This window comes from Hipposideros armiger, unplaced genomic scaffold (genome assembly GCF_001890085.2).
Source record: "Hipposideros armiger isolate ML-2016 unplaced genomic scaffold, ASM189008v1 scaffold_349, whole genome shotgun sequence".
Lineage (NCBI taxonomy): Eukaryota > Metazoa > Chordata > Mammalia > Chiroptera > Hipposideridae > Hipposideros > Hipposideros armiger.
In genome coordinates this window covers 1,195,404-1,220,345 of record NW_017731699.1, presented here as the reverse complement: position 1 = coordinate 1,220,345, position 24,942 = coordinate 1,195,404, and the positions used below count along the sequence as shown (strand labels likewise).

Genomic DNA, 24,942 nt, shown 5'->3' with positions numbered 1-24,942 from the left:
ACTGTGAGGGGTAAAAAGTATAACTATTGCACTGTTGTACAGCTGAAACTAATTTTTAAAAGTTTATTTCACAATAAAAAAAAAGTCTCTTTCAAAGACTATTAGAAATGGCTGCCACTTCTCCCTGGCTTTCAGGACAAGAACAGTAGGTTAAGAAGAACCGACACTGATGGAACTCTTATGAAAACAAGGCTCAGATATTTGGATTAGGTTCATTCTGGAGGCAGACCATTTTAAGAAGGACTCCAAGTTCATGTTTCTCTCTGTATTTTAGAATCATTGAGATTTTTTTTCTCCACAATTAAATCAGTGGAGAAATACATTTGTCAGTCAATAATATGGTCTGAGAAGTTTGTCAAGTTTCAGACTCTTCGTTAATGGACCAAATCCAGTTATCATCTCACAGAGGAGATGGAAAAATTTGGGGTGACTGTCATTATTCACTTTAGAGCAAGTATTCGTCTACCGTTCTACCAAATACATTTCAGAAAATTCACTGAGAGCATTCTTTCTATAGGCCAGGCACTATAGTCGATGTGGAGTTGTCAATGATTGGTGCCGTGGGTTCCTCAAGCTGGGAGCCTCCCCAGTGTCTTTGACCTAAATGGGATGTAAGGGGGGTTGAAGTACTGTAAAGTGAGAAGGCCTTTACAGATTAGAGAGAGCCTCTGGGATCCACGTTTGGGAAACTGGCTAGTAACAGAAATGAATTTCTTTCCAAAGAAGAATTTCTTAAAAAGTGAGATATCAAACTGAGCCTTCTGCTAGTGATTTCAAGGAAGCCAAATTCGCATAACCTGGAAGCTATCCCTCACCCTATGCTTTTCATTAAGTCGATAATTAAAATGAACTAACATGCTAAGCTCTGTTCTCCGGGGAGAGAGGAGGAAGCTTGCTATCAGCAAAGGGACACAGAAACATTTCCTCCTGCAGATAGTCTCTCCTTTTATCACATTAGCCACATGTAGAAGCCCAGAGCAGCTGCCACCATCACCCCCCCCTCCCCCGCCGCCTCCCAACGCCCCCCTCATTAAATTTATTTATTTGATGCTTAATAACTTTTAGCTTTGGTGCAGTTTAAGTATCCTCTGAAGTCCTCACAATATTGCATAAATATGGTTTTAGAATCAGGGAGACTTGTTTCTCATTCTTATTTCCCTCTTCTTTAACATACAATGTTAATATTATTTTTATTATAAGTCTGTTGTGCTGATTACTAAGTAATATGTTTGTAAAATTCCTACTGCCGTGTACAAGGGCTTCGATAAATTGTACCACTTGGGAACTGCCAAAGATTTTAGAACAAAGATTTAATACACACATTTTTAAAAAGCATTTAAAAAAAAAGTGAATTCTTATGGTGCCATATTTTTTCCAAAAAATGAAATTGACATGAAATGTTTCAAGAAAACATATTTTCACCTGATGCACTTCATTTGCCAACTAATGATGTAACTGATGATTTTTATGAGAGCACTTTTCTCTTCTTTATTGTCCTTGAAGGGCTGTCATTTCCTCTAGAGGAACGCCTCGAAGCTGCCTTCCCCCATTCCCCTCCCACTGTCCTGAGGAATCCCAGGGTGGGGGAGGGCAGTCGCCTCCTGATGGGAGCAGTGGAAGGAAGGATTATAAAAAACCACTTCCTCTAGCCCTAGACAGCAGCTCTCTGTTTCCCTTTTGGAACTAGCTTGGAGGGGTAAGTGTGGGACAGAGGTAATTAGGGAGCGTGTGTGTGTGTGTGTGTGTGTGTGTGTGTGTGTGTGTGTGTGTTTCCGTCTAGAGCTCGACCAGGGAACTGGGGAGAGGAAGCCGGAAGCACCAAAGGCCGCACATTCCCAAGGAGAGAGAATTAGATTCTCCAGGATTCTTTCTGACTGCGGTTGTGCTCAGGACAAGTGTGACCTGACCGGAGTGTCATCTGTAGTTCAATCATAGCACCCAAAGGAGGCTTTGAGGAATGAACGGAAGCAAATTCAATTACATGTTAACTACACCATCCCTAAAGGTTCCTAGACAGGTCTCATTGTTTTGAGGACACAAATGTGTTCTTACCAGACTCACTTATGTCTAGTTGTTCACTCGGTTCTATCCTTTGCCCCTTTCCCTTTCCACTTTATATCCTCTCCCTGAGCCATTCATCGTCTGCCCTGAATATTGAGTGTTACTATTTCTATATTACATCTTTTCTCTGATTATGAAAATAGCAGTATGTTAATTGTAAAAGAAATGTCAGACAACGAAAAAAAAAAGCTAACATGGAGAATAACAATCAGATGCAATCCTACCACCCAGAGAAAACCATTCCTAACCCTTTCTCCATGTGTGGGTAATGTTTTGTGACCTGCTTACATCCAAGTCTCCCTATTATAAATGAGGTGTACAGAGAATTGACATACCTCTCGTATTTCCTGCAGATAAATTTTAAGATGCAGATTCAATGGGTCAGTGGGCATGATGTTTAAAAATGTTGATGAAGATTGTCATATCAGTTTACACTCACATTGCCCATAAAGAAAGGCCGGATTCCCCATGGCCTCCTAAGCACGGTTACCTTTTCTGATTTTTGCCAAATTATCAAATTGGGGGTGGGAGGGGCTGATGAAGGGAGGATCTCATGTTAGGGTTTAATGTGCATGCCTTGGGTAACTAGAGATGGAAGAGTTTTTATATTTATTAACCATTTGTATTTCTGCTTTTTTGGGTTGCCCGTTTTGGTTTTCTACTTATTCTATAAAGTGAAATTATGTTTTCTAATTTTGAAGTTTTGAATTTTTATCTAGTCCAAGTTTTTGGTTCTTTCAGCATATTACTCATATACAAATTTAGATACGTGTTCTTCTCCTGTTTCTTATGGTTCCTTTTATGATTGGTTTTTAACTTAATGCCTTCCTTCACTCGTAATTTTATTTTGGTGTATGGAGGGATATAGGGACCTGGCTTTATTTATTTATTTTTTTCTGAAAAGTTGAGCATTGTCCTTTTTACCATTTTCTCAGTCATTCATCTTGTCCCCAGATTAAAAGTCTGTTTTAAATTCATTTTTCACTGTTTTTATTCCTCTTTGTTGCCTTATAGCGTCACCACTCATCTTTTATTGAATCAATGCCATGTTTTCTTGAATGTTATATAGACCTGCCTACATCTTTTTTCTAGGAAGTTCTTTCATAAATATCCTCATGCCCTGTGTCTCAAATGATTCTTTTCCTCCACATGTTTAGGTTATATAATATTTTCACAATTCCATGTTAATTATTAACTGATCTGTGAACCAAAGGGACAGATCTGGTTTTGATGTTTGCCAGCAAATTTGTTGGATTCTTATTGGATCCCCTAAAATTAGAATTTTACTCACTGGATTTTAATTGTGGAAGATGACTTTGATGAACGTTCACCTAACTAATTCAATGTCCCAGACCTGAGGGCAAGGGAGACAGAGCTGGGACTGCAGGCCGTTCCTGCCGGAGAATGTGGTCGCTTCCAGGCTGGGCAAAGCCCCTGCACCAGAGGCTGGTTTGCTGAATCTAACTTTCTGTTTGGTGGGGCTGCCATTGCTGATGGTTGCTGTGGCTCTATCTGGGTTCTTACTAGTCTGTTCTCCTAGGTCTAGCAGGATCATTGTCTGGCTGGGTTTCTTCTCATCTGAGGATTTCTGGTACAACAGCTTATGAAACTGGTGGCCCAACTGGGACTGGGAAAGGTGAAGTACCTGGTTGGTATTCCACCCTCTCTTTCCAAATTAGGGAATATTAATGGTCTTTGGAAGAACCCTTACCTACCTACTATAACACGTACCCCGTCCTTACTGTCATTACAGGAAGTTGGCTCTCAGTGGCATAGCGATAGCACAATATTACCCCTTAGTTCCAATGTGAATAAAAAACAAACTTTTTTTTCTTTTCTCATTTTGTCATTTTGTTGCTTGGGGGTGAGAGTAGAGGAAGGGTTTTGATGCCTGGGCTTATTTTGCCATTTGCTTGCAAGTCTACTCTCATTCCATGGCCTTCAAATGGCATCTCTGTCCTGCTGCCATATTTCTTTCTGCCATCAGAGCGATTTATTTCTATATAAATGCAAATGTTATCATTTTACTCCTCAGCTTAAAAATTCTCCATGGTTCCCCCAAATTTACAGGAGAATATTCAGACACCTCTTCATGTTAAGCCCAGCCATTATTTGGACACTGCTGACCTCTAGGGACTCAAATCATACTTCTTTCCACCTTACCCCAACAACAAACACCTTCCAGTTTCTTAGATACCTTATGTTGTATGTATTTTTTCTCTTTAAAAATATTTATTTAAGCCTGCTTTCTGCTAGGCATTAAACTAGACTCTGAGAAAACAAAGTCTTTCTGATTAACTCTAACTTCAAGGATCTTATAAAACTGGTTAAGGAGACAGGCAAGTGAGCATATCATTAATTACAATCCAGTTTTGATAACTTCTATAGGTTAGCAGGAAGCATATACAGAATGCTTTAGGAAAGTTGTTACATCTCCACATTTTCTTTATTTTTTTATTGAGATATAATTCACATACCATAAAATTCATTTTTTTAAAATTTCTGATTCAGTGTTGTATTTGGTTTTGTTTTAGCATATTCACAAGGCTGTATAACCATCACCACTGTCTAATTCCAGGATATTTTCATTCCCTCAAAAGAAACCTTGTACCTATTAGCAGCCACTCTCCATTCCCACCTGCCCCCAGCCACTGGCAATTACTAATCTTTCTGTCTCTATGGATTACTTATTATAGATACTTCATATAATATGTGGCTTTTTGTATCTGGCTTCTTTCACTTAGCATAATGTTTTCAAGGTTCATCCATATATGTATCAGCATTTCATTCCTTTTTATTGCCAAATAATATTCTATTGTATACAGCACATTTTATTTGTTCATTCAGCAGTCAATGGACAATTGGTTTGTTTCCACTATTATGAATAATGATGCTATGAACATTCATGTACAGATTTTTGTGTTGACATATGTTTTCATTTATCTTGGGTATATAGCTTGGAATGGAGTTGTTGGGTCATATGATAACTTCTTGACGTACTAAAACATTGTTTCCCAATGTAGCTGCACCATGTTACATTCCCACCAGCAATATATGAGGGTTCTAACTTCTTCACATTCCACCAACAATTATTATTGTCTGTCTATTTTATAATACCTATCCTAGTGGATGTGAAGTGGCATCTTATTGATAATGGTTTTGATTTGCATTTCCCTAATGACTAATGATGTTGAGCATCATTTCGGGTGCTTATTGACTTATTTATATGTCCTCTTTGTTAAAATATGTATTCAGATCCTTTGCCCATTTCTTAATCGAGTTAATTGTCTTTTTATTGTTGAGTTTGAAAAAATTCTTTATGTACTCTGGATACCAGACCCTATCATAAATCTTCAAATATTTTCTGCCATGCTTTGGGCTGTCTTTTCACATTTTAATGGTGATCTTGGAATCACAGTAGTTTTTTAACTTGTATGAAATCTAATTTATCTATTTTTCTTTGGTTGCTTGTGTTTTAGGTGTCATGTTTAAGACATCATTGCTATTCCAAGGTCATGAAGATTTATACCTATAACTTCTTCTAAGAGATTTATAGTTTTTAGCTCTTACATTTAGGTCTTTGTTACATTTTTAGTAAATTTTACATACAGTATGAAGTAGACACCCAATTTTATTCTTTTGCGTATCGATAGACCTAGTCCCAGCACCATTTTTGAAAGGACCATTTTTTCTCTTCAAATTGTCCTGACACTTGTCGAAAATCAATTGACCATAGTTGTATGTTGTTTTTTTTCTTGAACTCTGAATTCTATTCCATTGTTCTACATATCTATACTTTTATACCGTATCAGTCATGATTACAATTGCTTTGTAGCAAATTTTGATTGGGAAGCATGAATTCTTCAACTTTGCTCTTTTTCAAGATTTCTTTGGCTATTCTTCATCCTTTGAATTTGAATATAAAATTTTTAGAATCAGCTTGTCAATTTCTGCCCCAAAAGGTAGCTGGAATTTTTATAGAAATTGTCCTGAATTTGTAGATCAATTTGGGGAATAGTGCTATCTTGACAATGGTAAGTCTTCCATTCAATGAACAGGAATTATCTTTCCACTTAAATCTTATTTCATTTCTGTCAATATTTTATAATTTTTAACATACAAGTCTTACACTTCTGTTGAATTTATTCCTAAGTATTTTATTCTTTTTGATGCTACTCTCAATGGAATTGTTTTTCTTAATTTCATTTTCAGATTGTTCATTGTTAGTGTACAGTAATAAAATTGACTTTACTGATTTTTGTGTATTGCTCTTGGATTTGTGTCCATCAACTTTGCTGAACTTGTTTGTTAGCACAAATAAGTTTTTGTGTGGATTCCTTATAATTTTCTATATACAAGATCATGTTGTCAGCAAATAGAGATTGTCTTACATCTTTCCTTCCAATCTGAATGCCCCCCCTTTTTACTCTCTCTTTTTTTTAAAATCTAATTACCCTGGCTAGAATCTCCAGAACAATGTTGAATAGAAGTGGTGAGAGTGAACATCCTTGCCTTGTTCCTAATCTTAGGGAGAAAGCTTTCAGTCTTTCATCATCAAGTATGTTGCTAGCTGGTGGTTTTTCATAGCTGGCCTATGTATACATGGATGGCTTAATCATAATTTGTTGATAATTTTTTTTTGTCACGAAAAGATATTGGATATTGTCAGATGCTTTTCTTGCATCTACTGAGATGATCATGTGGGCTTTGTTTTTTTATATGACTAATATACAGAGGGTGCCCAAAAAATATATACACATTTTAAGAAAGGAAAACTTATTAAAATTGTATTACTCAATATATACTGATAACAAAAGATGAATAAAAGTCAAGTTTGACTTCTGCAATTACAAGAGGTGCTCAAAGTGGTTCCCATCAGTGTCCAGGCACTTCTGATTATGGCGAACTACTGCTTGAGTATGTTGACAAAAGTGTCCACTTATATGCATTTTTGGTAGAGTATTATATTATTTGATTTTCATGTGTTGAAACAATCTTGCATTCCTACAATAAACCTGATTTGGTCATGGTGTATGATCCTTATTATATGTTGCTAAATTTGGATTTGGTATTTTGAAGATTTCTTAATCTATATTCATTAGGAATATTGGTCTATAGTTTGCTTGTCGTATCTTGGTCTGGTTTCGGTATTTGGTTAATACTGATCTCATGAAATAAGTAGGGAAGTGCTTCTTTTCTTTAAGTGTTTTGTAGAATTCATTTGTGAAGTTATCTGTTCCCGAGCTTTTTATTCTGGAAACTTTTTTGATTACTGATCCAAACTCTTCAATTATTATAGGTCTACTCAAATATTCTCTTTCTCCTAGAGTCAGTTTTGGTAGTTTATTTCTTTTATAGAAATTTGTCCATTTAGGTTATCTAATTTGTTGGCATATAATTGGTCATAGTGTTCCCTTAGCATTTCTGTAAAGTCACTGGTGATGTCCCCTCTTTCATTCTTGATTTTGGTATTTTGAAGCTTATCTCTTTTTCTTGGTCATTCTAGCCAAAGGTTTGCCAATTAAGTTGATCTTTTCAAGCAACCAACTTTTGGTTTTATGATTTTTCTCTATCATTTTCTATTTTATTTATTTCCACCCTCATCTTCGTTATTTACTATTTTCAGCTCTCTTTGAGTTTAGTTTGCTCTTCTTTTTCTAGTTTCCTCATGTAGAAATTTAAATTACTGGTTTGAGGTTTTTCTTTGTTTTTAGTACAGGCATTAACAGCTATAAAATATCTTCTAATCCCTGTTTTACCTGCATCCCATAAATGTCGGTATATTGTGTTTTTATTCCCATTCATTTCAAAGCATTTTCTATTTTTTCCTTGTGATTTCATTTTTGGCCCATTTGGTACTTAGGCGTGTGTTTCTTAATTTTTATATATTTGTGAATTCCCCAAATTTCTTACTGTTACAGATGTCTCACTTAATTCTATTGTGATTGGAGAACATATTTTGCATGATTTCTGTTTTTTGAAATTTGTTGAGTTTTGTTTTATGGCCATGCATATGATCTCTTTTGAAGAATTTTCCATGTGCACTTCAGAAGGGAGTATATTCTGCTGTAGTTAGGAGAGTGCTCTCAAGATGTCTCTTAGGTATAATTGGTTTATAATGTTCAAGTCTTCTGTTTCCTTGTTGATCTTCTGTCTAGTTCTCCTACCCATTATTGAAAGTGGGGTATTGGAGTTTTCAACTATTATTGTTGAATTGTCTTTTTCTGTCTTTAATTCTGTAAGTTATTACTTTATTTATATTAGATCTTCATTGTTAGGTGTGTGTATATGTTCATAATTGTTATATCTTCTTAATGAATTGACCCCTTTATCATTTTAAAATATCCTTCTTTGTCTCTAATAACAATTTTTATCTTGATGTGCATTTTGCTTAATATTGGTTTATCCACTCCAGTTCTCTTTTGGTTACTGTTTCTTTCTCCATCTTTTAACTTTCAACCTATTCATGTCTTTGAATTTAAAGTATGTCTCTTGTAAACAGCATAGAGTTAGATCATGTTTAAAAATCTATTCTGTCAATCTCTACCTTTTAATTAGAGTGCTTAATCCATTTATGTTAAATGTAATTATGGATAAACTAGGATTTACATTTGCCATTTTTCTATTTGTTTTCTGTATATCCTATGTTCTTTTTGTTCCTCTCCACCCCCACTACTGCCTTCTTTTGAGTTATATAGATATTTTCTAGTATACCATTTTAATTTCATTGTCATTTTATTACATATTTTTTACTTATTTCCTTTGTGGTTGTCTGAGGATTACAATTATCATCTTAACTCATAACAATATGATTCAGATTGATGCCAATTTAACTTGAATAGTATACAAAACCTTTGCTCCTGTGTAGTTCTATTTCTTTCTTTCTTTCTTTTTTAAGATTTTATTGGGGAATTGGGGAGAGGAGAACAGAGTTGGAGAATCAGGGAAGGGGAACAGACAGGTAGACAAATTGCTGTTTTGTTCTTCAGTCTAGTTGTCGCTTCACTGGCCCATGTTGGTATTATCATTGCGCTTTTCCCGGGTGAGGCAGATCGGTCGCTGCTCATTGGTTGGCCGCTCACAGCGGCTCCCGGCAGCTCACACCGGCTGCCGGCCGCTCATGCTGGCTGCCAGCCACTCACGTAGCTCACAGCAGCCCACTGCATTCCGGCTGCGCCTACGCTGTCACCGGTGCCTCACAGCAGCCCAGCTCCAGGTCGAGCTGTTGTTCATCATCTTAGCTGTAGAGGGCACAGCATCACTGGCCCTCATGTGGGATCCAAACCGGGGCCCTGCTGCTCAGAGCTGGTGCTCCCAAGCCAGCTCTTAACCAGCAGAGCCACCTGGCCGGCCCTATAGTTCTATTTCTTACCCCCCACCTGCCTTCCCCCCACCCTATACACACACACTTCTCTGCGGTTGTTGGCATCTTTATACTTTGCCCATCAACACAGATTTATAATTATTGGTTTATGAAGCTGTTCTCTAAATCAGATAGGAGAAAAAAAGGGTTAGGAACAAAAGTATACATTTATACTCTATTTTAAAAATTTACCTGTGTAGTTGCCTTGACTGATTCTTCTTATTTTTTATGTAGATTCAAACTACTGTCTAGTGTCCTTTCACTTTAATTTGAAGGACTCCTTTTAGTATTTCTTGTAGAGCCAGTCTGCTAGTGATAAATTCTCTCAGCTTTTGATTATCTGTGAATATCTTAATTTCTTTAATTTTGAAGGATAGCATTGCTTGATATAGAATTCTTGGTTGACAGATTTTTTTCCTCCCTTAGCACCTTGTACGTGTCATTCCACTGCTCCCTGGCCTCCATGGCTTTTTATAAGCAATCATCAGTTAATCTTATTGAGAATCCCTTGTACATGATGAATCGCATCTCTCTTAAGGCTTTCAAGATTCTCCCTTTGTCTTTCAACAGTTTGATTATGATGTGTCTAGGTATGAATCTCTTTGAGTTTTTTCTACTTGGAGTTTACTGGGCTTCTTGGATATGTAGAATAATGTTTATCAGCAAATGTAGGAATTCTTCAAATATTCTTTCTGCCCTTTTTTCTTTCTCCTTTTCTTCTGGGATTCCTATAATTTATTTGTTGGCATACTTGATTGTGTCCCACTTATCTCTGAGGCTCTGTTAATTTTTACATATTCTTTATTTTCTTTCCATTCATCAGACTAGACAATCTCAATTGACCTATCTTCAAGTTTGCTGATATTGATCCCTTCCAGTGATTTTAGTCTTTGTACATTTCTACTCCTCCAGAATTTCTGGTTTGTTTGTTTTTTTCATAAATTCTCTTTGCTGATATTCTCTGTATGATGAAACATTGTTCTCATACGTTTTAAAAATTCTTTAGACATGGTATCCCTTCATTCATTGAACATATTTAAGATCATTTATGTGAAATCTATGCCTAATAAATCCAAAATGTAGGCTCCCTCAGGGACACTTTCTATTGATTTTTTTTTTCTTGCGTATGTGTCGTAATTTCTTGTTTCTTTGTAGATCGCATAATATTTTGTTGTTGCTGTTATTGAAAAACAATACATCTTAAATATATAACATGACAACTGTGGAAATCAGGTTCCTTCCCTCCCCAGGGATTTTGTTATTTCAATTTGTTATAATTATTGTTTGTTTAGTGACTTTTCTGAACTAATTCTGTAATCTGTGTATCTGTGTTATTTGTTGTGTGTGGCCACTGAAGTCCCTGCTTATTTAGCTTAATTGTCAGCTAATGATTGGACAGAGATTTTTTTTTTTACCCATCTGCAATCAATATGTTTCCCAACCTTTGCCAAAGGATTCTGCTGTCTGCTGGGACATGCCTTCAATAGTTATGCAGTTTACAACTCTGCCCTAGCCTTCACTTCCTGTTTGTGCAAAGCTCCAAGTCAGGTGAGAGCTTAGGGCATTTTAAGGTCTTTCCTGAGCATGTTTATAGCCCTAGGAATATGCGCAACCCTGTGTATAGGCATAGCCTTCTAGAGTCCCAGAAATATGTAGAAGCCTTCCAAAGCCCCTATGAACATCTCCTCCCCCAATTCTTTCTTTTAAGCTCTTGTTCAGTCTATTGTTTGCCCCAAGTATTATTCACCTTTTAGGAAGCCACAATGTTTAACAATTAACTGTAATTGTTTTGACAAATGCACTTAGGGAAAAGTCTTTTTGTACTGGGAGAGGCCTGAGTCAGGTCATTTATCGACAGCAAGTGAGGTCTCCCAGGGAACTCCCAGATAATTTTCAATCTGCCTAGATAGTTTTCTGGAATGAGGCTCTGGAGGAACTCCACCCTTGTTCTGCTTCCTCTTGTGGCTGCCAAGCTGCAAGTTTTCACCATGAGTATGGGCTGTTCATTTTCAAGGCTACTGTGGACCTATGGAGTGAAATATAGGAAAAATTAGAATACCATATAGCTCTCTCTCGTACCAAGATTTGGTTGTTTTTCTTGAATAAATGCCCCCCATATTGCTGCAAGCCTTTGGTTAATTTTCTGATTTCTGAAAAAGTTGATTCTGCCCCAAGGAGAGACAACTTGGTGGTCTTTCCTCTGCTGTTTTCAGTGACATCCCTTGCTTCCATGCTTTTGAAAATGCTATTGTCTTTTTTTGGAACACTCTTCCCTTTCTGAACTCCCTCATAAATCTTTCCACCTTTCAAGACTAAATGTTCCTTCTTCAGTGAGGTTTTCCTTCATCTGCTGGGTAATATTGATTTTATTTGCTTTAGTACCGTGGATGATCTTGCTTGTACTTCCCACTGGTTGTACTTATCACCCTGTATTGCAATTAAGTGTCCGTGTTTCTGTCATCATGAAAATGGGCCCTTTTGGTTTCTCTTCCATGTTTGCAATTCTCTAGTGTGGCATCATGTTAATGTAAAAAAAACAAAACAAAACAAAAAAGTGTTATCATTGTCCTATAGCTTAACTAAAATGCACACTGCTATCCTGAGAGACTTTATTGAAGGCTTTAAAGTAGAAAATGCAAAATCCACTTATCAAGAGATTAAAACCAAATTATGGACAGATTTCCAAATGGCAGACAGATTTGTCAATTATATGTTATTTTGTCTACCTTCATAGCAGTCTTTCTGGGAGCAGTTGGCTTTCATCCAATTCAGGATTACAAACTATATGAAGTAATGGCCCCAGCTTGTGTAGAAAAACTGTTATAATTCCCAATAATTACAGCCATGGTTTGTTATATCTTAAACTGGGTCATCTCAATTAACCTGAAGTATTTATAACAGATATTTTGGTTTAGGAAGCTTCTAGAGGTAGTCAATCAAAAGGAGGTAGGGTGAGCTGTACTGGGCACCCAAGCTGAGGTACAAAGAACTACAAGTATGGTTGGTCTGTTTGCCATTTCTTTCATTTCCTTTTTGTTAGGGGCTTTGTATGATTATTTTGCTGCCCAGTGTCATTCAATATTACCTTTTATCTTAGATCATTTTAGGCTCATTTAATGATTGAGGTATAGTTAGACTGAGCTGGGAAGCTGAGCATTTATGTAATCTTGCTCTTAATTGGATATTGTAGAGGAAACCGGAATCTAGGCAGTCCTTGGTGCCAAGAGCTCAGGAGCCCTTGGATCTCTCTAGTGCTAATGACTGGCTACTCGATGTGGTAATAAGGCAAGAATTTACTGAGAAACAAGGTCATTATTTGAAATAAAGCCCCATGAGCTGGGGATAAAGGCTCCCTCTTTACTTCTTGGTTGATAGTGTTCTGGCTGTTTGTGACTGATGGGGGTTGGTTGTCATGGAGATGGGAGAGAATGAATTAGGAGGTGGCAGTGATAGGCATTGCAATGTGGGAGAAGGGGACTTAACCTAATATCTTTTGTTAATAGGACTTTGTTATAGCCTTCCTCTGAATAGGACTTGAACTGTCGTGTTGCCTCTCTTGATGCTGGAGTGAAAAATGAAGACAGTAAAAGTATCCCACAGTTCTGCAAATCAGACTTGTCTCTGCCCTCACTCATTATTCCATGACCCCAAGGATATTTAGCTACTGAGGCAGAGACTTGATAGCAAGACAAATTTTAGTGTTTATATGATAAGTTTAGCAACTAAAGCCAAGTGTATAAAAGACATATTTCAATTGGTACCAGTCATTTGACACTTTCTTCTACCAGGTTTTTTTTTGTTTTTTTAGTGAAATGTTTACTAATGAAGAGACGAATTGGTATTTAGCTACCAAACTTCATTTATTTTCTATTCTTTCTTACTGTTGTTATTATTTTGTCTGGATGGTTTGACCTTGATTCCTTTTATTGAAGGAGCACCTGCCCAAAAGGCCAAATTTTATTTTCTCAACACTGATTGTAGATTAGAAACTGCCATAAACCTATGGTAAAAAGCCATGTTTTCCTTGGCATTTGGTTTCCTTAGTCATGTTTCAAGAACAAATATTGTGGCTTCTGAGTAGTGGAACAGAGCAGTGGGGTCTGAATGTTTCTTTTGGTGACGATGCCTCCAGCATGCTCTTTGAGTATTTTACCTTTCTGAGAGGAAGGGCAGGGTGTTATCCTCAGTGTAGCCTTTGTGGGCTTTCTTGGTTTCCTAAAGTCCTGAGGGAAAGCTCAGAAGATTTTACTGTAGTAGATTCCTAATTTGGATGTCTAAATCAAGAACTGTAGTGTTATCAAGACTGATCACTAGGTGAATCATTTGAAGAGTACCTGCAAGGCCTCCTGAAGAAAAGTAATAAAGGGGAGTGAGGCAGGGGTCATTATAGCAACCATCCTATGGTCCTAGAATTGAAACTCCTGAGTAAAGAGAAACGATCAAGTGGTTGTTAATTTCTGGTGGAGGTGGGAAGAGTAGCAGAAATGTGTCTCATAAAAGCAAGCTACTCATCCTTTAGCAGGCACCAGCTGAAAAGTTGTTGCCTGGGGCAATTGGTTGACAGGTGGCAGGGAGTGCAACAAAGGATGGGGTCACTGAGGTTCCTCTCTGTCTAGCCCTGGGAAACCCAAGTGAGTTCTTCAACAGAGATATATTAGTCTGCTATGGCTGCTATAACAAAATACCACAGGTGAAGTGGCTTTAATAATGGAATTTATTTTCTCACAGTTCTGGAGGTTAGAAGTCCAAGATCAAGGTTTGGTTTCTCCTGAGGCCTCTCCCCTTGGCTTGCAGATGGCCACCTCCTCACTGTGTCCTCACATGGCCTTCTCTCTGTGTACACACATCCTTGGTGTCTCTTCTTACAAGGACACCAGTCAGATTGAATCAAATGGCATCATATTAGCTTCATCACGTCTTCAAAGATCCTAACTCCAAATATAGTCACATTCTGAGCTACTGCAGGTTGGAAATTCAACATATGAATTTGGAGGGGACAAAATTCAGTTCATAACAAGAGGGAACAATAAACTGTACCATTGGGGGTGGAGGAAGGGGAAGCCCACAAAAAAGGACCTGTAATTTTTTCGTGACCATCTAAATATAATCAAAAGAGCTAAAGTGTAGTCAAAGAACTGAAACCTCTGGGACTGTGAGGAACTTTATCCCAATTTATCTTTCCCCCAGAGCAGCAGGAGAAGGTGACAGCAGCAGTGGGAATGATATAAGGAAAAATGCTGATTCTCCTAGGGAAACCAAGGATTATTGACATATCAAATCTGCCAGAGACCTGTTGAGTACTTGGGAGAATACTGAGAGTTGTAAGACACAGTCCCAGACAGAGAGCCCAAAATCTCATTAAAGCACAAGGTAGGACCATGTGGAAAGTTATTAAATACAGAGAAATGATCCAAGAAGTTGACAAGAATTTTTGGAGACCTCTATGTGGCCAGCAGTGGTGAAGGCACTGGGAATTCATTGGGAAGGCAAACAGACCTGCTCTCTGATCTCTTGTGGCTCCCACTCTAGAGGAGGGTGGACAGACCTTGGTCTAATAGCCACACAAATAATTTCAAACTGTGATAAGTGCTCTGAAAGCAAAGGACAGTGGGACAGGACTGAATGTGACAGAGAGAGCAAATCCATCTCAAAGGAATATCAGTTGAGGCCTCAAAGATAAGAAAGCGTTAGCCAGGTGAAAAGAAATCAAAGGAATATTGTTCCAGTAGAGGGCATTGTGTGTGCTAAAGCCATATGCAAAACATAGCTTAAAAAAAAAAAAAGGTAATGTAAGTTTTTTCTGATTATATATTAATGATGCATACTTATAAAAATATATTATATATATTATATAGTATATATCTAAATATAATATAATATAAAGATAGATACACACATACTCAATTGGGTTTTTTTCTAAGTTATTGTTTTCAAAACTGGCATTATAGTAGGTATTCTTCTTGGCATCTGTAGCAATTTGTTATGGCTATCCCTCCAACTTAGTTTCCAAATATCAAACTCGATGACTCGTGCCTTTGCTGACCCCCAGACACTGATTTCATTGGTTTGGGGTGGGGCCCAAGCATCTTTGTTTTTTGAAAGCTCTCCAGATGATTCAATGTGTAGCCAAGGCCGAGAACCAGTAATCCTTTTCACTACAAGAATATTATTGCCAACCAATGATTCAATGTCCTTCACAGCCTCTTTCTAAGACAGGATTTATAAGTTCTATTAAAGTAAAAGGAAAAAAAAGCTTCCTTGGGTAAGCTCTTATGCTTAAATAGAGTCAAATGAGAATGGAGGAAACTGAGGCCAATCTATGGAGAAGCAAAANAGCAGGTGAGCAGAGGGATCCCCGCCCTGTCATTGCTGGATGTGTCTCTGTGTTTTGGGAGTGGGGGGTGGGTGGAGGGGAGTGGGGGGAGGCCTCTGGCAGGCGTGTGTGTGTGTGTGTGTGTGTGTGTGTGTGTGTGTGTTGTGTACGCGCGCTTTTCTACATGCAAATTGTTGTGCCCTGATCTGGTTGACAAGACCTGATCACTTGTTTGTAGGCATAACGGTGGGTGCCAGTCTGCTCATTGGGCAGTTTCCTATTTTGTTTATTGTAAAGAAGTTAAATTAACCTGTGGGACTTTCTGGGTTGGAGGGCACGTGATATTTACTGTCAACAGGATAAGAACAAGGTGATATAAGATAGTGAGTTCAAGGGTGCGTCTAGTTTCAGGACAAGAGTGTAACAAGGCGGGCAGAAGCCAACTGCAGGGCAGTTCTGTCTTCAGTGGAACTTGTAAGTGTGTGAATGGGGAAACACCACTTAGAAAATTGCCCTTCCATCAAAGCACAGAGCTACATCGAGTAAAACTAAGTTGGACTCAAATTCAATTTCATCAACTCTTCCTTAAAAAAAAGTTGGTTTTTTTAAATTCCCCCAAAGGTGACAGATGGATGCTCACTATTTGGAAATAAGAACTTAAGTGACGAATTGAGAAGGTAAGCCTCTGGTCCAGGTACATGTTCCCAGAGAAATTTAGCACTCAGAGACTAACATTACTGGGAGAGCTACCACAAGTGTGTCCTTCACTGAGAAAAACCAAGACTGCTGCCCCACTCAGGATTGAACAAGAAGCCATGAAATCCCTGATTACGGAAAACTTAGAAGACAGCCTACTGGATAAGGTAAGGACAGACACTGATCTCTCCCAGACAGCCCTCCCCACCCCTCCTCACCCCTCCTCACCCCTCCTCACCCCTCCTCACTCCTCCTCACCCCTCTACCCCACCCACCTTGATTGATTGATTTATTTTTTTTAGCTGAGCCATCCTGCCACCTGTTGGCAGCTCAGCGGCTGCTCAGCGGCTGCTCAGCTCGGGCTGGGACTCAAACCGCTGTTGCTCAGNTTTTTTTCTAAGTTATTGTTTTCAAAACTGGCATTATAGTAGGTATTCTTCTTGGCATCTGTAGCAATTTGTTATGGCTATCCCTCCAACTTAGTTTCCAAATATCAAACTCGATGACTCGTGCCTTTGCTGACCCCCAGACACTGATTTCATTGGTTTGGGGTGGGGCCCAAGCATCTTTGTTTTTTGAAAGCTCTCCAGATGATTCAATGTGTAGCCAAGGCTGAGAACCAGTAATCCTTTTCACTACAAGAATATTATTGCCAACCAATGATTCAATGTCCTTCACAGCCTCTTTCTAAGACAGGATTTATAAGTTCTATTAAAGTAAAAGAAAAAAAAAGCTTCCTTGGGTAAGCTCTTATGCTTAAATAGAGTCAAATGAGAATGGAGGAAACTGAGGCCAATCTATGGAGAAGCAAAAGCCTTGAGACCAGACTTTGAAAACAGAATTTTCTAGCAGAGGCATCACTGAGGAGCTAAATAGAGCCAACTTGTTAGAAAGGCCTGTGCTCGTGGCAAACAAGCCCCAGGATCCCTGAGAGCAGCCATTCCAGTCAAAGTGCAAAAGAGTGTGAGTGTCTTCTAGACCTCTCCTCTTCTTCCTCACCCCCTATCACTACGCTAGTCAGTGCCTAATCTGACCACCTCTGAACTAGTCCCCACCTGTGTTTCCTTGGGGTCTCCACCTGACATTATGCAGGTGTGTATGGCACCTGCCTGAATGAGGAGCAAGTGGGGATGAAATCTAGTGGGCTCCACTCACCAAGCCATGGAACTGTGTGTGAGCTGCATCTTCCTGGAAGATCTTTCTCACACAGGTGTGGTCACTGAGCCTTGTTCTGATAAGACTGGGTCTACTCAGAGGGGCTGCCCTTTCTGATAGGCAGAGTGATGAGGAAGCGGCTGGAATCAGCTTTGAATCCCAGGACAATGGGGAATCAGACACAATCTCTGCAAGGCTGACAGGCTAGTAGAGATGGATAAACCCATAAGCAACTAGCTGCAAAGAAAACCACTTTAAAGAGCAATTTCTATCATATCACTGTATTGTTCAAAGTGCTCCAAAGGCTCCCCATTGCCTACAAGGAGCAATCAAACTACCTTAGCTCTCCAAACTCAGCTGGCACCCTTCAGCCGGACTGCTGTGATCCTAGTCCTGGACTGGGTCTCTGTGCCCGTGCCCAGCTGACATCCCTGGCTTAGGAGGCTCCCTCCCACTTACCTCTCTTAGCACTCACCTCAGTGTATACTCTGCTTGTCTCCCAGGCTGCCCTGCAGGGGGTCCAGCAGGGGAACTTGACTCAGGAGTACAGAGCTGATGATCCCACTCTTTATACTTTGGCCTTGACCCTAATTTTACCTAAGGGAGGAACCTTCTGAATCAATAGGAACTTTGCATATTTTGGCACCCAGCACAAGACTTGCGCAGAAGGGCAGTGAGTTTGGTTGTGTAGTCTGAAGATTCTTTTAAATTTTTCCAGTGCTCTCAAATATTTCTGTTAAATGCTTGCCCTTGAAATTGTGTAGCTACCTTGAAAAGATAGACGTATACTGCGAAACGATTTATAAACGTTCTCTTGCGAAACGATTTATGAATGTTCTCTTGCTGCCTCTGACCTACATATACTTTTGTTTCTATTTCTATTTATATCTTTCCTGCCTCAGTATGATATATCTTGATAAGGAAAACCAACACAGAAATATGTGCTTGACAGTTGTGCTAATAATACTTTCCTAGTTTCAAACTATAAGATCGAGTCTGTTTTCCTATTGTGCAGAATAATGTTGGCAAAACTCGTTAACCAGAGCCTAACCTGTTGGGGTGTCATCAGAGCCTAACTGACCTGGGAGAAGAGAAACACACAACTCTAGGAAGCTCTAGCCTTCTATGAGGAGAAGAAAAATAACCAACTACAGCCCACTCTATCCATGCTGTTCCTCTTCAGGAGGGAGGGTAAAAAACCTAGTGAAGTTCACAGTCAGAGGCAGGCTCACTAAAAGGTGGAGATCTAATCCCAGGACTACAGAATGCTTCTCCCCACCCCCCACCCCTACACCTCACCACCATATCACCAAAGGCCTGTTTACAGCAGTTCCCTTTACTCACTCATTATGCCCAGCTCTCAAGAAAAAATTACAAGGTATGTGAAAGGCAAAAAACACAGTTTGTGTCAGACATGGCAGGAATGTTGGAATTATCAGATCGGGTATTTAAAACAACTATGACTAAAATGCTAAGGGCTCCAGTGGGTAAAGTGGATGCATATGAGAACAGATGGGCAACATGAGCAGAGAGATGGAAATCCTAAGAAAGAACCGAGAAGAAACACTAGAGATCAAACCCCACTGAAATGGAAATAAAGAATGCTTTGAATGGGCTTATTAGTAGACTGGACACAGCTGAGGAAAGACTCTCTGAGCTAGAGGCTATCTCAGTACAAACTTCCAAAACTGAAAAGCAAAGAGAACAAAGTCTATAAAAACAGCAAAATACCCAAGGACTGTAGGACAACTACAAAAGGTGTAATGCACATAATGAGAATACCAGAAGAAGAAACAGAGAAAGAAACACAAAGAAGTACTGGAAACAATAATAATGACTGAGAATTTCCCCAAGTACCGTAGTACCCCCCTTATCCGCAGCTTCTCTTTCAGCAATTTCCGTTACCTGTGGTCAACCTTGGTCTGACGATATTAAATGGGAATTTCCAGAAATAAATATAAGTTTTAAACTGAGCACTGTTCTGAGTAGTGTGATGAATCTCATGCCCTCCCACTCTGTCCTGCCTGGGACATGCGTCGTCCCTTTGTCCAGCATATTCAAGCTATATACCATATTCCCCCATGTATAAGATGCATCTTAATTTGGGGGCCCAAAATTTGAAAAAAAATGTATTACATAAAGTTATCGAACTCAAGTTTTATTCATCATAAAATTCATACAACTCCTCATCACTGTCAAAACTCCCAACCATTAGCTTGTCCTCATCTGTGTCTGATGACGAATCACTGTCTTCATATGTTGCCTCTCATGGCCTTCTTCTGCCGTGGCGTTTTCAGTAGGGCTTCTTCTTCCCGTAGCCAGTCTTGGATTTTTTCTCAGTTGGAGGAGGACCAAACTTACGTTAAGCAGCACGATTTCCATTCACTTTTGCAAACTGGATCACTTTTAACTTGAATTCAGCACTGTATGAAAATCTTTTCTGAGCCATTTCTGGGCAGAACGTGGCAAAACGTAACCTACCGTAATATACCGGTAACAAGTGCCAAACAATGAGCGTAAAGACAACAAGCGCGAAAAAGCAGGAAATGCAAGTAAAAAAAAATCTACAATGACTGTATAAGACACACCCAATTTTTAGACCCCAAAGGGTGCATCTTATACATGGGGAAATATGGTACATGACCCGCCTGTTAGTCACTTAATAGCCCTCTCAGTTATCAGATCGACTGTCACAGTGTGGAAGTGATTGTGTTCAAGTGACTTTTATTTTACTTAAAAATGGCCCCAAAGCACAAAAGTAGTGATGCTAGCAATTCAGATATGCCAAAGAGAAGCTATAATGTCCCTTTTTAAGTGAAAAGGTGAGTTCTCAATAAGGAAAGAAAAAAAATCATATGCTGAGATTGCTAATATTTATGGTGTGACCAAATCTTCTATCTCTTAAATTGTAAAGAAGGAAAAAGAAACCCATGCTAGTTTTGTGGTCGCACCTCAAATTGCAAAAGTTATGGCCACTGTCCATAAGTTAAAAAAAAAAGTAGCAAATATGGTAGATATGAATCCAATTATATCAATAATCACTTTGAATGTCAATGGTCTAAATTCACCAATTAAAAGACAGGGATTGTCAGAGTGGATCAAAAAAACAAGACCCAACTCTATGTTGTCTACCAAAAACCCACTTTAAATATAAAGATTAAAAGGAAATGGATAGAGAAAAACATATGCTGCTAACCCTAATCAAAAGAAAGCAGGACAGACTTTCAAACAGATCAGACTTGAAAGCAAGGAAAATTATCGGGAGTGGCAAAGGACCCTCACCTCACCCCAAACTCCTGGCAGCTACTGATCTGTCCTCCACCATTATAGCCAAGCCCCCTCACTCACCATAATATCTGTAAGATTCATCCAAGTTGTGGGTATCAATCGTTTATTCCTTTTCATTGTTGCATAGTATTCTATGATATGGACGTACCACAGTTTGTCTATCCATTCACGTGTGTAAGAGTGTTGGGGTGGTGTCCAGCTTTTGACTATCACAAATAAAATGACTGTGAACAGTCATGTATAGATTTTTGTGTAAACAAAGTTTTCATTTCTCTAGGGCCTAGAGTCTAGGCTATACATATATCTAGGAGTGGGATTGCTGGGGGTCAAATACATACTTCACTTCATAAGAAATTACCAAATCATTTCCCACAGTGGCTGTACCATTTTACATTCCCATTTGAAATGTATGAGAGTTCTAATTGCTCCATATACTTGTCAGCATTTGGTATTGTCAGTATTTTTTTTTTAATTTTAGCCATTCAAATAAGTATATGGTATCTTATGATGTTTTTAATTTGCATTTCCCTAATGGCTGATGATATTGACTATCTTTTCATGTGCTTATTTGTCATCCTTATATTATCCTCCATGGTGAAGTGTCTATTCAAGTCCTTTACCCATTTTTTAATTGTGTTATTTGTTTTCTTGTTGTTGAGCTTGAGAGTTCTTTGTATATTCTGGATACATGGACTTTGTTGAATGCATAGATTTCAAATATATTCTTTTAGCTTATGTCCTGTCTTTTCATTCTCATGACAGTATCTTTGGAAGAACAAAAGGTTATTAAATTTGACAAAGTCCAATTTATCAATTTTTTTTCTTTTCTTTTATGCATCTTGCATGTGTCATTCTAAAAACTCTTTCCCTAACTCCAGGTGACAAGGATTTATCCTATGTTTTTTCTAAAAATTTTATAGGTTTTCGTTTTTTATTTAGATCATGATCCATTTCAAGTTAATCTTTACATAAGGTGTGAGCTTTCATAAAGGTCTATCTCTTTTTTTATGGATGATCAATTGTTCCAATACCCATTAGTTGAGAAGAATGTCTTTCCCCCACTGACGTGTGTTTATACTTTGTCAAAGATCAAATGGCTGCATTTTTGTGAATCTATTTCTGGACTTTCTATGTTGTTCCATTGATCTCTGTGTCTGTGTCTTCTCTCTGGGTCTCTTTTAACAAAAAACAAAACAAAACAAAAAAAACCAGACAAATTTGTCATCTGTTGTGAGCAATAGAGGGTGGGGGAAAGCGGTCCCCTGTTGTGCCCTAGAACTAGCAACAATTAATTTCTCCCATCACCTCTTTCCTGACACCTCCTTACTCAGGTATCACAGAACAGCTCAGTAAAGGTACCAGTTAGCTTCATGGTATAACAGATTAATAAAACCAAGTATCTTCTTCCTTAAATGCTTTCTTCTCAGTGTTTTTCTGGTGGTGTCAACTGAAAAACAAGCCACGTAACTCAGAAGAGATGGAAGGGACTTGCCTGACTTAAGGAAAGGTGTCAGATGAAAATATAACTCTTGTTTACCCGGTAAGGACATATGAAAATGGAAGCACCTTTTAGTGTTTAGTTTGAAAATAAAGTGTCACCCAAGCCATCGCAGGAGTTTTAGTACATCCACAGCTGGTCTGTTAAAAATAAATGTCTGGGTTGCCTTTCAGCATGGGTCATTTGAATGAGAAAGATCCAGAATAGAACACAGATGGATGGACCCACAGACAGATGGAAGTCGATCTCGATAGCCTCCTTTCTCCTAGCCCAGACTGGGATCATATAATAGAAACTATTTTATAACTAAAACAGGTCAGCTTTGCTGCATACAAGGTGGAGTTGACAGCACTAATTATTTTTTCATTATTTCTTTTGATTGAAGGCTATACAAGTGGTAGAGTCGTTGGTATTAAGTAAACATATGTTTTCTCCTTTTAGGCCGATGTTGGAGGACTACTCCTTTTTCTGGGTGTATTAGGATAATAATTGCACCGACGAAATAATGTACTTTTTATTGAAATGGCCAGATGGGGCAATGACTTTTACAAAGACACATGGGTGTTTGGATACCAAGATCCACATGGTGTCCTCTAATTATCGGGCAGTTTTTCAGCCGTCCTAACAATTTTTGTCTTTGAATAGTGGCTCCTTCATGTTCAAACACATCTTATCCTGTGGCTCTGCTCTTTGAGTTGAAGTCGGCTTTTCCAAGGGACATTTCCTCAATCTCTTCCCACTTTTGTTAATTGTGCTTCCAAGTAAACCAGTGAGCTTTTCCTCATTATTTACCTTGTACTTTTCTCACTTTATCTTATGTCTAGAGGTAGGATGAGATTAGATTGTAGAACGAGAAAAGAGACCATCCACATTTATTCATTTATTTATTCATTCTACAGATATTTATTGAACACCTACTCTATGTTGATACTGTGATCAGTAAGGTAAACCTTTGCCTTCAAGGAGCGTGTGTTGGATGTGTCCTTGATAAAGACAAGAAACCATCAAGTGACCTACGAGCATCACATAGAGACCCCTGCTCAGTCCTGAGAGTCAGAGATGGTCCCTGGATCAGGAGGAAGCTGAGATGAATCTTGAAGGACAAATAGAAGTTGGCCCAGAGACTGGAGTGGGAGGGAGGGGCGAGTGTCCAAGCAGAGAGCATTGCCTATACCTCAAGGCTTTTTCAGGAAACTGCCACGATTTTAGTATTACAGGATCATGGAGCACAGGGTGGGTTTTGTGTTATATAGTAGTTGATAGTACAGTATTGCTTTAAATACACACACACACACACACACACACACACACACATCCTAGAATATCCTAGGTAGGTAATACATTCTCAAATCTACCCCAGGCGCCACCCCTTTCCATGTTCTACTCTGTCATGTTTATCTTATTACCTGCCTGCCACACCAGTCACTTGAATTTGGGATCCTCTACCTCTGAACCTAGACACATGATCAAGTTCAAATTATCCCACTTGCCATTTCTGGAATAAGAGGAAAGGGGGACTACGATTTTGATGGAGCTGTGAAGACCAACCCAATGAACGATCTTATCCATAAGACCAGGAGAATTACATACATTAAAAGAAGGGTCTTTGTTTCTTAGAAAAGAAAGTGGACTATGAAGACAAATATTTATTGAGGTCCTATCATGTGCCACATACTGTGCTAAGTTCTTTTATATCAGGCCTTTCTATAAAAGATGATAGTAATTGAAAGAGGTGATAGGTGGCTGCATGAGATTAAATTGATATTTTATAAAGTGATTTTATGCATCTCAAAATATTTATTAGAATGTCATTTTAATGTTTAATGCAATCAAATATTCAGCCCTATTTACTGAGGGTCAATTATGTGTTAGGAACTGGGCTACATGAGGGATACAGAACAAACGGGGTCCCTGCCATGTTCACGGCTAGGGGCTCCCTGGCCTCTGCGCTGTCAGGTTTGAGTCACCTGAGGATTAAAGGAAAACGTTGGAAGAATAACTTAGAGCTTGTAACCTTGGTGAACTTTAACAAATTTCTGTATTTAAGACTGACTTGGATCAAGTCAACCCTTCTCTTTTTTGGAATGAAAATCTCAGCCACAGGATACATCCGTAACAAACACCTCTGCTGGTGACATTACCGTCCCCGGACTTCTCACGATGGGATCGGGTTTTGAATACCTGGTTCAACTGCCTTTAAGAAATGACTTCTTGGTCCTCACAATGCAGGTTAAGTCACAGCGGGTTCACCTGATCACATTTGCATTTGGTGTCAGTCATGAGACATGAAGATGCTAATTTCATGAGAAAGGAGAAGAATCTGAGTCAACTGTGAATCCCTCCCAGTGGCATAGCACAGCGCTGGAGGCAGATGGTTGCTCAATAAATATTTGCTAATCCAATATCCAATTATGCAAAGATCCGTATCTACAAAGGAAGTGTGTCTTTCAGTCTGTCAGAGGGTCCGTGTGTGTGACTACGTTATATCCTGGAACCTCTGTCTGTAAGGAACCACGTCATGGAGTAAGGTTGTGTTTATACAGCACCGCTCTCTCCAGGGTCTGACAT

General features: G+C 38.7%; 1 protein-coding gene across 2 annotated transcripts in view; it reads left to right on the top strand.

Annotated features, from left to right (window-relative positions):
• Positions 1–16,163: 16,163 nt before the first annotated feature.
• Positions 16,164–24,942, top strand: part of MAB21L3 (mab-21 like 3) — a 33,588-nt gene continuing 24,809 nt past the window's right edge. Inside the window, exons 1-3 of one of the 2 annotated variants that reach the window (XM_019661445.1) lie at positions 16,170–16,211; positions 16,359–16,414; positions 16,537–16,600. In XM_019661445.1, coding sequence (XP_019516990.1) covers positions 16,553–16,600 — 48 coding nt within the window. In that variant the 5' untranslated portion in view covers positions 16,170–16,211; positions 16,359–16,414; positions 16,537–16,552. Of the gene's footprint in view, positions 16,212–16,358; positions 16,601–24,942 lie in introns of both variants that reach the window. The other variant, XM_019661444.1, reaches the window with a different exon arrangement.